Source organism: Oryctolagus cuniculus, chromosome 1, assembly GCF_051225735.1.
Source record: "Oryctolagus cuniculus isolate XC-2025 breed Fujian yellow rabbit chromosome 1, ASM5122573v1, whole genome shotgun sequence".
Lineage (NCBI taxonomy): Eukaryota > Metazoa > Chordata > Mammalia > Lagomorpha > Leporidae > Oryctolagus > Oryctolagus cuniculus.
The window spans coordinates 230,968,260-230,980,843 of NC_142867.1; the positions used below are offsets into that span (position 1 = coordinate 230,968,260).

At 62.0% G+C, this 12,584-nt stretch overlaps 2 protein-coding genes across 25 annotated transcripts in view; one reads left to right on the top strand and one right to left on the bottom strand.

Moving 5' to 3' along the window:
* Positions 1-12,584, top strand: part of RALGPS1 (Ral GEF with PH domain and SH3 binding motif 1) — a 264,237-nt gene that overhangs the window by 160,939 nt on the left and 90,714 nt on the right. The window lies entirely within an intron of this gene.
* ANGPTL2 (angiopoietin like 2) overlaps positions 1-12,584 on the bottom strand; it is a 28,452-nt gene that overhangs the window by 15,281 nt on the left and 587 nt on the right. The window contains exon 2 of the mRNA XM_051855122.3: positions 1,204-2,074. Within this exon, the coding sequence (XP_051711082.1) occupies positions 1,204-2,020 (817 nt within the window). The 5' untranslated portion in view covers positions 2,021-2,074. The remainder of the gene's footprint in view (positions 1-1,203; positions 2,075-12,584) is intronic.

Below are 12,584 nucleotides of genomic sequence, written 5' to 3' on the forward strand. Positions count from 1 at the left end.
AAGGACGAAACTGAGGTCCACAGGGGAAAAACAACTTGCCTGAGGAGGGGCCAGGACCGGAATCCAGGCCCCTCCATTCCGAAGCACCTGCTCTCACCCCTGCCCCTGGCCTCCGGCCCAGTGCCTCCCACAGAGGTACTGTGTGGATGCCCCACCCTGCCTCTCACCATCTCTGCCAGTGCACGGCACCGCCCACTTGGCACTAGCACCCTCCGGCACGCAGGGTCAGCCCCTTTCTGGAGTACTGATGGCTTCTGTTAAAAAGTGTTGAAACGAGTGTAAACAGGACATTTTCAGGAGAAAGATCTCTCCTGGCTTATACAACACGGCGGCACCAGAAGCTTTGATGTGGAGCAGGCACGAGTTTGGTTTTTGCAGAGTTGGAAAACATTGTTCTTGTGTGGCATCCTGCTTGGGAGGCTGGTGTGTCCTGGGGGCGGGGGGGCTCTCTGTCTGCTCCCCCGGGAGTGAGGACTCCCGGAGTCCCCCAGTGCAGAGGAGGCAGCCCCAGAGTTAAAGTGCAGAGGCCTGAGTTCCAGTGCAGCCGGGGAGCCGGGCACTTAACCCGTCCCCAGGGAGCTGCAGGGTCGACTGTGTAACATACGTGAAGGTGGCGGGGGCCCTGTTGTGGTCACACTTCCAGCTGTGCCCTCCCCGCGGCGGTGCTCTGAGAACCGCGCATTTCAAGGTGAAGTGTGCACCTAGGAGTCTATAGAAGCGTCATGGAAAATTCCAGGCAGCAGGGACCCCAGGAAACGCGTGGCCACAGAGTCTCCCCCCCGCCCCCACTGCCCCCGTGCTGTGTCTCAGACTTTTCACGGGACAACACCTTCCTTTGCAGAGGCGCGGCCGGCACCTGAGCTGGCAGCAGGGGCTCCCTGGCTGCTGACAGAGCGTTTTGTGCAAAGCCGGGAAGCCTGCAGGCGCCAGAGAACCTTTGCCCTCCTCCGAGACTCCCTGTTTCCTGGTTCTACCTTTGGGCATCCATCTAAGGAATGTGGTCCCTCCCCCGCCCTGCCCCCCCGCCCATGCCCCCCATGCACGCCAGCCCCTGCGGCTCAGCCCAAGGGATTACGCAAGTCCCTGGCCCAGCATCAGCCGGCCGCGGCTTTCCCCCCACGTGCGATCACAGCCAAGGGGACCCGGGGCGCCTGGCTCTGAGGCCCTTTGCGTGGCCCGGGACCCCGGGGCCAGGGGACTTACCCGACGGCTTGTCTGTGGAGGAGGGGAGGCTGGTGAGGACGGGCATGGTGGGCAGAGGGGGCGGCAGCACCTTCAAGTTCTGGTCGCTCTGGATCTCGTTGGTGGAGATCTGGTTGATGATGCGGTTGTAGGTGGGCGGCTGGTAGGCGCGCGGCGGGGCGGCGGGCGGCGGCTGGGGCACGGGCCTGGCGGCGGGCGCCCGCTGGCAGTGCTCCTCCAGCTGCGCGATGGTCTCGGACTGGTTGTGGGCCAGCGTGGCCAGGTGCTGGTACTTGTGCTCCAGGTCCTTGTACTTGCTGGCCAGCTGCAGCATGTCGGCCGTCTGGTTGAGGATGCGGTTCTCCAGCTGCGAGAGCTCCAGCGCGTTGTCGCGCTTGCGGATGATCTCGTGCAGCAGCTGCATGTAGAGCTGCGTGACGCGCGAGTTCATGTTGCGGCTCTCCTTGCGCAGCAGCTTCACCTCGCTCACGATGCCGCCGTCCACCTCCACCAGCTGCTGCAGCGTCTCGATCTGCCGCTTCTGCTTCAGCAGCTCGCTGTTGAGAAGCTCCAGCTCCTGCTTGTGCACCCGGTTCTCCAGCAGCACCTCGGGCTCCTTGGAGTTGACGCAGATGGCGCCCGTGACCCGCTGCTGGGGCACGATGAAGGTGTAGGTGCACTTGTCCGAGGACTCGCCCGCCCGCTTGTACCTGTTCAGGTAAATGAACTCTCGGGGCGAGCCCTCCTCTGTGCCCTCAAAGCCGTCCTCGGGGTCAGCGGCGGCTCCCAGGGCGGCCAGCAGCCCCAGCCACCAGCACGTCGCGCTCAGCGGCTTCATGGTCTTCGCAAAATGGCGCTCCCTTACGCTTTGTGAATGGAGTCTGAAGAAAGCCTGAAAGTACACAGAGGAGAGGATCAGCTGCGGGCCCAGCACGGCCCGTGGCCCGCGCCGTCGCAATCCCGGCCTTCCCGTCGGGCACCGCGTCCCAAAAGCATAGCTTCAGAGGAGGACAGCTGTTCCGGAAGCGACAGGACATGGCAGGCCCGGTGGGAATGGGAAATGCAGGGGATGGGCCCAGGGCATCCGAAGGCCAGAGGCCATGGCCCTGCCACTCCCTGAGACAGCTGCAGTGCCCAGAGCCTGAGAGCCACGTCCGGGCGGCTTGAAACTAGGCAGGGGAGGGCGAGGGAGGGTGATCTGGCTTTCCTCCCAAGCCCCTGCCCTCGCCGTGACACGTGTCCCACTAGAGTTTGATCTCTACTCCACTGTCGGCTCCGTGGGGGCAGGTCGTGTGCCGGTGCAGCCTGAGAACGTTTGTTAAAGGAGTGAGGGGCTAGGCGCAGTGTGGGATGCGCCCAGTTTGTAGTGGACAGTGTCAGTAGGAGGCTGTGTCCGGTCACGTGGCTCTGGTCTGTGTTAGCCGAGCGACAGAGCCCCAAACAGGAACAAACAACTGAGCTCCTCCAGAGCCAAAAATGTGCAACAGCGGCGACGGCACGGACTGCTCACTGCTCTGCGATTACACCAGACGGGGGCAGGCCACAGACACGTGTCTCCAGGTCCCGCCCGGTTCTTCTCGTGGGCCGCTCATCCCTGCACCGGAGGCCTGCACCGGCAGTGTGCGGTATGCGGGGGCCCGGCTACAGGCCGCACAGAGCCAGCTCCTGCCCTCACGGGGCCCCCACCTCATTCCCCAGTCCCCAAGTGCCGTGACACGGAGATAGCACGCATGTGACTGGGTACAACAGGGCACTGACCTAATGGAGGGCTCAGGGACGCGTCCCTGAGAAAGTGACCTCTGGGCTGACCCCGGAGGGATAAGTAGGAGTCAGGCGGGCCACGCCAGGCCCCAGCAGCCCTCCCCGTCCACTCCCCCATCATCACATCACGTGTCCCCTACAGACGAGCTGTAATGCTCTTCACTTCAAAGAAGACCCTTTCCAGACCTCCTGTCCCCTCTCCCGCTACTGTCCCATGTCTCTGCTCCCCTCCAAAGAGCAGGCCACAACCCCCGTTTCCAGAAAGCTCCTCCTGCTGTTGTCTCTCGAGCCCACCCCCAGCAGCCCTTGCTGCCCCTTCCCCTCTCAGTGCCCTGTGAGGCAAGGTCACTGCTGGCCTCCGTCTCCCAGGGGGCATGGCCAGCTTTTGGTTCTCATCCACGCTCCGCCTGTCGGCCCTGGGGGCGTGGTGACGGCTCCTTTCTAGAATTCCTTTCCAGAGGGCCCCGTGCCCTCCCGCTGCTCAGGCCGCCCCTCAGCCGTCTTCCTAGCTCCGTCCTGACTCCCCTCTGCCTCCAGCATCCCACCTAGGCTTGCACTCACGTGCAGCTCTGCAGCCCGCACTCTCCCAGGACCACACGCGGCCACGCCCACAGCCCCGGGCCACGCCCACTGGGCACATCACACTCACTGAGCCACCAGCCCTGGCTGCCGCACGCCTGCATCTCCGCCTGCGCACCCGGCCTTAACCGTGTTCACAGGAGGCAGTTCTGGTTGCTCAGGCCGAAAACCTGAAAGCCTCAGCTCCTCCTGTTTCTTTCCTGCCACACGCCCAACTCAGCACCAAGTCCCGAGACGCCGTCCTGGAAGTGGCCCCAGAGCTCTGCCTCCCTGCAGGACCCCAGAGCCGCAGGCCTTCCCCACCGCCTGCTCTCCTGGCCCCTGCCTGCTCTCCCTACAGTCTGTCCTGAAGTGGTTCTAATTTATCTATTTATCTTAGAGGTAGAATTACAGAGAGAGGGAGAGACAGAGAGAGAGGGCTTCCATCTGCTGGTTCACTCCCCTAATGGCTGCAGTGGCTGGAGCTGTGCCGATCTGAGGCCAGGAGCCAGGAGCTTCTTCCAGGCCTCCCATGCGAGACTGGGGCCATCTTCCACTGCTTTCCCAGGCCATCAGCAGAGAGCTGGATCAGAAGAGGAGCAGCTGGGACACGAACCAGCACCCATATGGGATGCTGGCACTGCAGGCAGAAGCTTAGCCTACTAGGCCACAGCGCCAGCCCCCAAAATGCTCCTTTTTAAAAAGCCAAATTGGGTCAGTCTTCTGCTCAAACTCCCCACTGGCCGCAGGTCTTGGGGGAGAGAAGCCGGCGGTCTCTCAGGCCCTCCCTGATCCAGCCCCTGCCACTTCCCTGGCCCATCTCCCAACCCTCCCCTCTCCTGCGTCTGTGTGGAGGGGCGCCTTCTCAGTCAGATCTGCCGTGCTCGTTTAAGCTCCGGAATGCGCTGTCCCTCACTGCACCCCGCCAGTGTGAGCTCATGAGCGTGGGGGCGTCTGCGTGGCCACTGCTCCAGTTGCAGCGCCCAGCTTGTAGCCTGGCATGCCTGGAGCCCAGCGAACTCTTGCTGATGGAGGCCAAGAGCCCGGCCCACAGTTCCCGGGAGGCGGCAGTGCTGGGGCTGCCCGAGGTGGGATATTTGCTAGTAACGTCCACTCTGTGCCCACGCCTGTGCTGACCATTTTGCAGATGTTTCCCTCTCTCCGGGGTTCTCACAGTGTCCCTCTGAGGGAGATGCTGTTGGGATTTGCATTGTACAGATGGGGAAACAGGCTGAGAGGCTCTGACTGGCCCAGGATCACAGAGGGGAGGGTGGCAGGGCCGAGACTCAGCCCCGGTCCTGTGGATGCTAACCTTCCGGCTCTTATGCCGACACAGGAGTGTGCTTACTCTGGTTTTAAGTAGTTAAAAAGCCTTAGTGTCACCATTTCTGCTTTCACACCTTCATCTCAGGGGGAATAACAACCGGCACGCAGGACCTAAGAGTTCTGTCCACCCTGGACCCCTTGGGAGCCTCTCCGGCAAGCGCAGACCGAATGCTCCCAGGGCCAGGCCCAGCTGTTTTCCTCTAGAACTACAAAGTCCACGCAGGGTCCCAGTGGACAGCGCACGCCTCTCCAGCCACACAAAGGTGTGCGAGAGCTTCTGCCAGGAGGTGGGGCTGCAGTGACGTCAATGGAAACCGGCCGAGTTTGGAAGTGTTTGCCTGGTTTCCAAGAGCCCTTTGACCCATCCCTGGCCACACCCGCCTGAGAACAATGGGGAGGAGCCACCCTCCAGGCTGGGGCAGGCCTACTGGGCACCTTCTGCAGGCTGCTCACCTGTGGCAGCTGGGGACAAACCCCTCCCTGTGCCGGCGGCAGAGGTGCCATCCCCCATCCTGGCCAGGAGACTGCCAGAGGCTCAGGGAGGCAGCCCGTCTCCAGGAAAAGTTTTGTTTCCGAAGTTCTGTTGCTTCCCAAGTGCGGGCACCCACAACTTCTAGGTGAAGCTCCTGCCCTTGGACTTGAGGTCTCGAAGTCTGAGCCTCTTTTGCGGAAATGAGGCGACTGCTCCCCCTTGCACACTGGGTAGGCAGCGTGGAAGCACTTCAGAGACCAGAGATCAGGACAGCGTGGGGTTGACACTATCCCGGGAGCAAGGAAGCAGTGGCCGCACAAGCCTACAGTGCAGGGCGCCCAGTGGCGGGCCAGAAGGCACCTGCACTTCACTGCCTCCTCAGGTCCTCACAGTCATCCACATCCTTGTTATCCCCACTGGACCCTCCTCACAGAGCAGGGCTCTGGCAGGAGGCCAGCTAGTCCTACCCCCAGCCTGGAAGCCGTCCACTGGGCAGACCGGGCCCCAGCTGGCCTGGCCTTCCTCATGTCTTGCCCAGGGCCAGCACAGGGTAGGGAAGCTGGAGACATGACTGCATGATCATGACCCTTGAGGTCTTGAGAGGGGCAGACGAAAGATCTAGCACTCTTGGAAGTTCCCGCCCACACAGGGCTGCGGGTCCTGGGGCCCTCTGTGTACACCGTGTCGGGCCAGATGGTTCCAGATCAGAGCTTGGGCTTGGTATCGTGCCCATTGTGAGGGTGAGGAATTGGAAGCCCCAAGTGGTGTCAGGTAGCTGACTTGAGGTCACATTGATAGGACTGGGGCCAGGCTTGAAATTGCTGGATTCTGGGCCCCACTGGGAGCCAACTGGGCCCCAGGAAGGAAGGGGAGACCCGGGGCCCCGTGCTGGGTGCCCGACACCGTTGTCCCAGGTAATCAGCGGGCAGTGGAGAACCTGCCACCCCGACAGGCAGAGCGACTTGCCCAGGAACACAGGCGGGTCAGAGCCGGCACTACCAGTCTAGAACCTGGGCCAGCCTCACACCGATGGCTGCACTCTTCATGCCGCACTTGGCCTCGGAATCATTTATTTTCCTTAAGGATTCCAAACACACACCACCCCCCCATACACACCGCCATTTTTTTGCCAATTTGGCAGTTCTTAATGGGCAGTAATGAGTTTGTTTACTTTTGCTCTCTTGATATTTATTCAACTAATTGCATCCCAAGAGACCCCCCACACACACACACACTACATTCCAGCCATCTTGGCCTGGAGAAGAACTCTGCTCCCCTCAAAGTGACGATCTGCAGCCCCTTCCTGTGACCAACAAAGAAAAGCAACATCCAACTGTTTTCCTTGGCTCCCAAATTAAAATAAAAACGACTCTTGAAATTGCTTTTCCACATTGTATCGTGAGGAGTTTCCATTATGCTAGGGTTTTCCCTCCCCACAAGGGAGGCTGTGTGACCAGGCCACGTGACAGCCCTGCTCACAGGGAGGTGGCTTCCCTAGGTTTGGGTCCCACCCAGCCTCCGGTGGGCTGCTTCCGAGTGTCCCCACTTGGCCGGGCGCAGCAGGGCCACACACCGCGCATCCACATCCCTCTCACCACCGCGGCGCTCTGTGGGAAGAAATGTCGTCTTCATAAAACGGGGCTGTGTCCCGCCCTGTGGCTGACGCTGCTGGCCTGGGGTACACTGCTGAGTTCTCCCTGGAGAAGGGTAGGGCCGAGAGACGTTGGGGTGATAAAAATCGTCCCAGCCAGTGGTCATCGCTGCTGCCCCGGCATTGCGTGGCCGCCCTCTCCAGTAGTTCTGCCCGCGGCCCCAGCAGGGAGCCCTGTTACCTCGGGGCCTGCACACCTGGTGGCCCCCGTAGATGCTGTGCCACTCCAGGGGACACAGCTCACACCCCTGGTCTTTGCAGTCGGGATGTTTGTACTAGAGCAGTACTGATCTCCCCCCCCCCCCCCGCCGCCCTCAGGCCTGACGTCGGGGCTCGCATTGGTCCCTTTTACAGGTGGGGAAAGCTCTGTGGTCTGAAGACTGAGTCATCTGCCCACGAAGTGGCAGAGCTGGCAGGAGAACCCCCCCAAATACCACGCTATGAACGCAGAGAAACCAAAGTGCCGGGAGATCCCAGAGACAGGACCCTGACACTCTGGGCATCAGGAGGACAGGGTCCTGGGGCTGCAGACTCCAGGGACGCCTCTGGGTTTATTGTGGCTCTCTGAGCTGTTCCTTCCTCTGTCCAGGTTGTGGTCCTCCCCGAAGTATGCACAAAGGACAGGAATGCTCCCCCCACCACACGCGCACACACACGCGCATGCACACGCTCACGCACACGCTGCTTCCTTGGTCTGTGAGCATGGACAAAGGCGGGGGATGAGTCCAACCCGAGAAGCCCTTGTCGCCAAGGCAGGGAAGGCGTGGGCCCAGCTGGCCCTGACATCCGAAAGCGGAGAAGCGGGGAAGCTGGAATCCTGGGCTGTGCTGGAGTCCGTCGAGATCAGAGCAGGAGCGGAGATCGTGAGACCAACATGGGGACGAGGGGAATCTTTGGTGCTGGCCGGCTGTCGTTCCCGGGAAAGCTAGTTGGAAGGCACAGCTCGCTGGTGGAGTGGACCCAGACCAGTGTGTGAGGGGCCGGGCGAGGGGGCCTAGCCCAGGAGGAAAGTCCACAGAGGTCCTAGCTGGGGCACAGCACTACCAGCTGTCATTTGTTTGTTGTGCGTTCTTACAACCCTGTAAATAGAGAATCTCACGTCCCCGTGGCCCTGGTGGAGGCCTGGGGTCTCGTGCCATTGTTAACAGCGTCCGTCCCTCCCTCTCGGAAGTGTCCTGGATGGGCAAAAGATTCTGTGGTCCCCTTAAGTGGGAGAAAGGTGTGGTCTGCCTTCGGCCTTCGGGGAGACTGAGGTCCAGTCCCTGAGGTCACCTGGGGTCAGTATCGGGACTGGGGTTCAGATCTCTCCAGCCGAGATGAGCAAAAGGAGCTTGTTGACCGAGTAAGTGGAGGTGGCTTCCGGGTCAGCACAAGGGTGAGTCTTGTTGGGTATTAGAGCCCCCGATCATGCGTGTGAGTGGGCGTCCAGGACGGGCAGTGGCACCCTCCCAGTAGAAAACCTGGGGAAGGGGCCGTTCCTCGTTTGTCCTGGGTGATTTCCCCAGCAGCCTGCATGCCAAGGAGGGGACGTCCAGATCGCCAGCTGCCGTCTGCTTCCTGCTAGGGTCCTGTGCATCACCCCACCCAGGGGGGCTGCAGCCAGTTCCGTCGTGCAACGCTCCGTCACCCAGCCGGCCAGCCGCTGCGTACGCCTCCACCTGGGTCTACCCTTCATGGGTGGTGGGGAGCCAGGCGGGACCGAGGGAGGCTGAGAGTCTCGGGTCAGGCAGAGATGCCCGGAGGAGTGGTGTTGGGGTCTGGATCTGCCTGACGCCTGGACCCTTGTGCTTCTGCCACGGATAAGTCGCTGGCTCCAGAAGAGGCTGAGTTGATGAAGGAGGCGGTCTGTGGTCGCGCTGTGAGCTCACAGGACAGGAGGGGACGTGGTCAGGCAGTGGGGAGCTGCTTGTCTTTGCCAGGGGGACAAGGCTACGGCTGTTATTTTTGATGGGGCAGGATCTGAGAGCCATTTTGAGATTCCCCCGAAGTCTGCGCTCGGAGCCCTCCGTGCCAGGAGCTGTGGCCAGCAGAGAGGCGGCCGGGAGGCGTCTGCAGAAGCCATCTCGGAGTCCAGCTCCTGAGTTGGCTGCTGCACTTCCGGCTCGACCTGGAGTGCTCTGGGGTCCTGGAGTTTGGGGAGCCTCAGGCAAGAGGGAGAAGTCGGGGTGGGGGGGGAGCCGAGTAGGCAGCACCACCTGTATGCAGGCCTTGCCTGGAGCTGCTCCCCTGGGCCCCAGGACCGTGTGGCCTGTGGGGTGGGCTGAGCCCTTGAGCACTGAGACACATCAATCCCAGCAACTCTGCGTGGCCAGGGCTATGATTTCCCCCATTTCACAGAGGAGCAGACAGAGGAAGGGCATGGAGTTACGTGCCGCAGTCGCAGAGCTGCCGAGGCGGTAGGCGCCCAGCAGTGGCTGACCCACAGTCTGCCCTTGTGGAGGTTGGTGTGGGACCATCGCGGGCAGAATCCATTCCAGGAGCCAGGCAGGCCATCAGGCCTCACTCAAGGCCCAGAACAGGGCTTTGCTGCGGTGGTCTTGGGCCTGCCTCTCTGGAGAGTCAGGCAGCAGGGCAGGGGGCTGGGGCCCTGGGGCTGCTGGCCCTGGGACAGGCTGAGTTCCCCAGAGAACGGGCCTGGCACAATGGCTCAATTGTGAGGGCCTGGTTCCCCCACCCGGCACTGAGAATGACTCAGAGTGCTGCGTGCATGCTCGGGGCACGGTAACCTCCAGCCCCCACGCCGGGCGCGAGGCTCCCGTCCCAGAGCCGAGTTCTGGCAGCACCTGTCGTGCAGGCTCCAGGCTGCTGGGGGCTTCAGGGAGGCTCACAGAAAAGGTGCTCTGTCCCCTGACGCTTGAGATTTCCGCCCCGCAGCCATCCAGGATGGGCTGGGCTCTAGTGAACAGTCAGAGTCGGAATGCTTGCTTTCCAGCAGAGGCGCTGCGCCCTAAAGGCCTCCCAGCTCTCACACCGCTGTGAGTTTGTGTGGTTATGCACCGACCGTTCCCCGATACCTGCTGTCAGCAGAGACCATTCCAGGCTAAATGGCTGCGACCCAGAAAGGCCCCGTGCCCGGGGTGCCTTCCCGCGCGGGGCTGCAGCCTCCCCAGTGTGTTCTCCTGGAGCCCCCGGTTGCGACCTCCCTGGTGTTTCTCAGGCCTCACGCAGCCAGGGAAGCTCTGAGCTCAGAGTCCCAGCCCCGTGGAGCTCTCCAAGCCGTCCGTGGTTTCTCAGACACAGAGACACGTGTTTGCCGAGGTCCTGCCCCTGCCGGCGAGTGCCAGCGTCCGTGGTGCTGATGTGGGGAGGCAGTATCCCAGGCACGGGGCTGACATGACTGTGCTGAGGTGCCTCTGTGGGAGAGGTGGCAGCGATGCCTGTTCTGTGTCAAGGGTGGGCCTCCACGGGGAGCAAGTGGTACATTCGGGTTGGGTCGGCAAGCGGGTTTTGGACTGGGGAGCAGCAGTGGGTGAATGTAGCTGCTGGGGCTCTGGGACCAACTGGCAGTCAGGATAAAAGAAGTCAAGCACCTTGAACCAGGCAGTGGACTGAGGAAGGCATGTGCTTTAGAGACAGACAGACCTGGGTGTGAGTCCCACATCACCACTTCCTGTGTGACCTCTGAGCCTTGGTTTGCCCATCTGTAAAATGGGGCGTTAAAACCAGCCTCTCCCTCCTAGGAACCCCCGAAGGATGGAGAGTGTGGGCGGGGATGCCGGGCAGCGCCCTCGGGGCCAAGAGCCTCAAACTCTCGCATCTGATCCACAGGACTGCCCCATTGCGTAAGAAGCAGCTCTGTTTCTGTCAGCCAGGCCCACGAAGTCAGCCAGAGCCTCTGCCCGGGCCAAGCTGCCCGGAGAGGCCAGTGAGGCACGGGGGCTCCAGGCTGGAGCCGGGAGGCCTGCGGCTTCGGCAGCGCCAGCGGCCATGTGCTGGAGAAGCAAACATTTGACAGAGCTTGCACAGCACTTCTTGGAGCCGTGGAAGCCCTCTGGGGACCGTGGGACAGAAGCTGTTGTCCCGGGCCAAGACGAAGCAGACTGGCCATCACAGTGGCCAGAGCTGGTGATGGCTGCCCCGCCCTCTCCACTCTGCAGCTCCGGAGCTGCAGGGGAACTGGTGCGGACCCCCTGCCGCCCCGAGGCAGCTCCACTTCCCCTGCTCCCTCCTCTGCTTTCCTGGCAGGATAGTAGTGCCCCAGGGCGGCAGGGCGCCAGCTGCCCTTGCTGGGGGTGTCTGCACTTTTCCTTAGTGTGGCCTTGTAGGACGCACACATGCTGCAGGTGGCCCCAGACCCAGACCTCAGAAAGTACCGCTCCAGGCTTCTGGAAGGCCCCCGAGTGTGGCTGCTGATGGCAGCCGCAGCATTGGCTCTGCCTTGTGGGGTTTCCTGAAAACTCTGGCAGGATGAATAGGGAAAAGAATTTGGGCCTCTGCTCTTCCCTCTGTGCCTTCCCGATGGTTATGGTTGTGATCATCAGTGACTGACGCTTCCTAGGGTTTGCCGCGCACCGGGCACCATGTGCAGGCTTGCGATCGCGTGCTCACACTGCTCTCGGAAAGCACGGAGCCTGGCTCTCCCAGTGGCCCTAGAGCCGCACACCAGGCTCACCACCCCAGGGCACTCGCTAGCCGCCTAGCCTTGGGCACATCTCTTCACTTCTCCCTCAGTTTCTTCACCTGTCAAATGGGGATGAAGAACAGTACTCGTGTTACCAGCCGCGGGTGAGAACTCTGCCGTTAGCTGCGGCTGAAACACGGGCACTGTTGTTAGCCCAACTCGCAGATAAGGGAACCGAGCTTTGGGAAGCCTGTGTCCTGCCAGAGCTGCTTGGCTAAGCAACTACAAGGGCCAGGACTCGCGGCCAGCCCGAGAGCACTGCCCTGCTCTGCCTCCATTGGCCCGCTTCAGAAGTGGCGTTCTCAACTCTCCCCCAAGCCCCGGGCAGGAGGTCCCTTTCTAAGTCACCGAACTGGCCTCTGGGAGCTCTCCTAATCCCACAGCGGAGGCAGCAGCTGACCCGTGACACACATCTCGGAGGGAGAGGGAACGGTCAGGCAAGGCTTCTGCCGGGAAATGTTATCTAACGCGGAGTGCTTTCAAGGGACTGCTGTGTGCAGCTCCTGCCGCCCTCCTGCCCGCCCCTGCTTCTCAGCCGCGTCCAGTGGGCAGGAGGGCTGGGTGCACGCGTCCTTGGGCACAGAGGGAACATCCAGGCAGCACCTTGCCCCAGTCAGAGTGGCAGATACCTCCAGGCGACACGTCCCATCCGGCAAGGGATGCCCGGCTCCTGTTCCCCCAGCTGGAGGGCTGTGAACAGAGGCTGCCGGCTTCAGGGCGCTTTCCGGGCAGGAGCCCCAGCCGCCTCCGAACAGCGATCGCTCCTGCATTGGCACCCGTGTGGTGCACTGGTCCCTCCGGGGCGCACAGGAGCCCAAAGCCTAGAGATGACTTCCCGACCTCTGCCTCCTGAGCCAGTCCCTGCCCGTCACACACACACCTCCACACACGCACAGCACACACCCCGCTGCCGAGCCGGGCCCGGGAGCCGCCTGCCCTCACCCTAAAGGCTCTTTGTCTGCAGGCTTACAGTCGAGTCCTCAGAATCACAGCCCATGCCCAAGCATCCACAG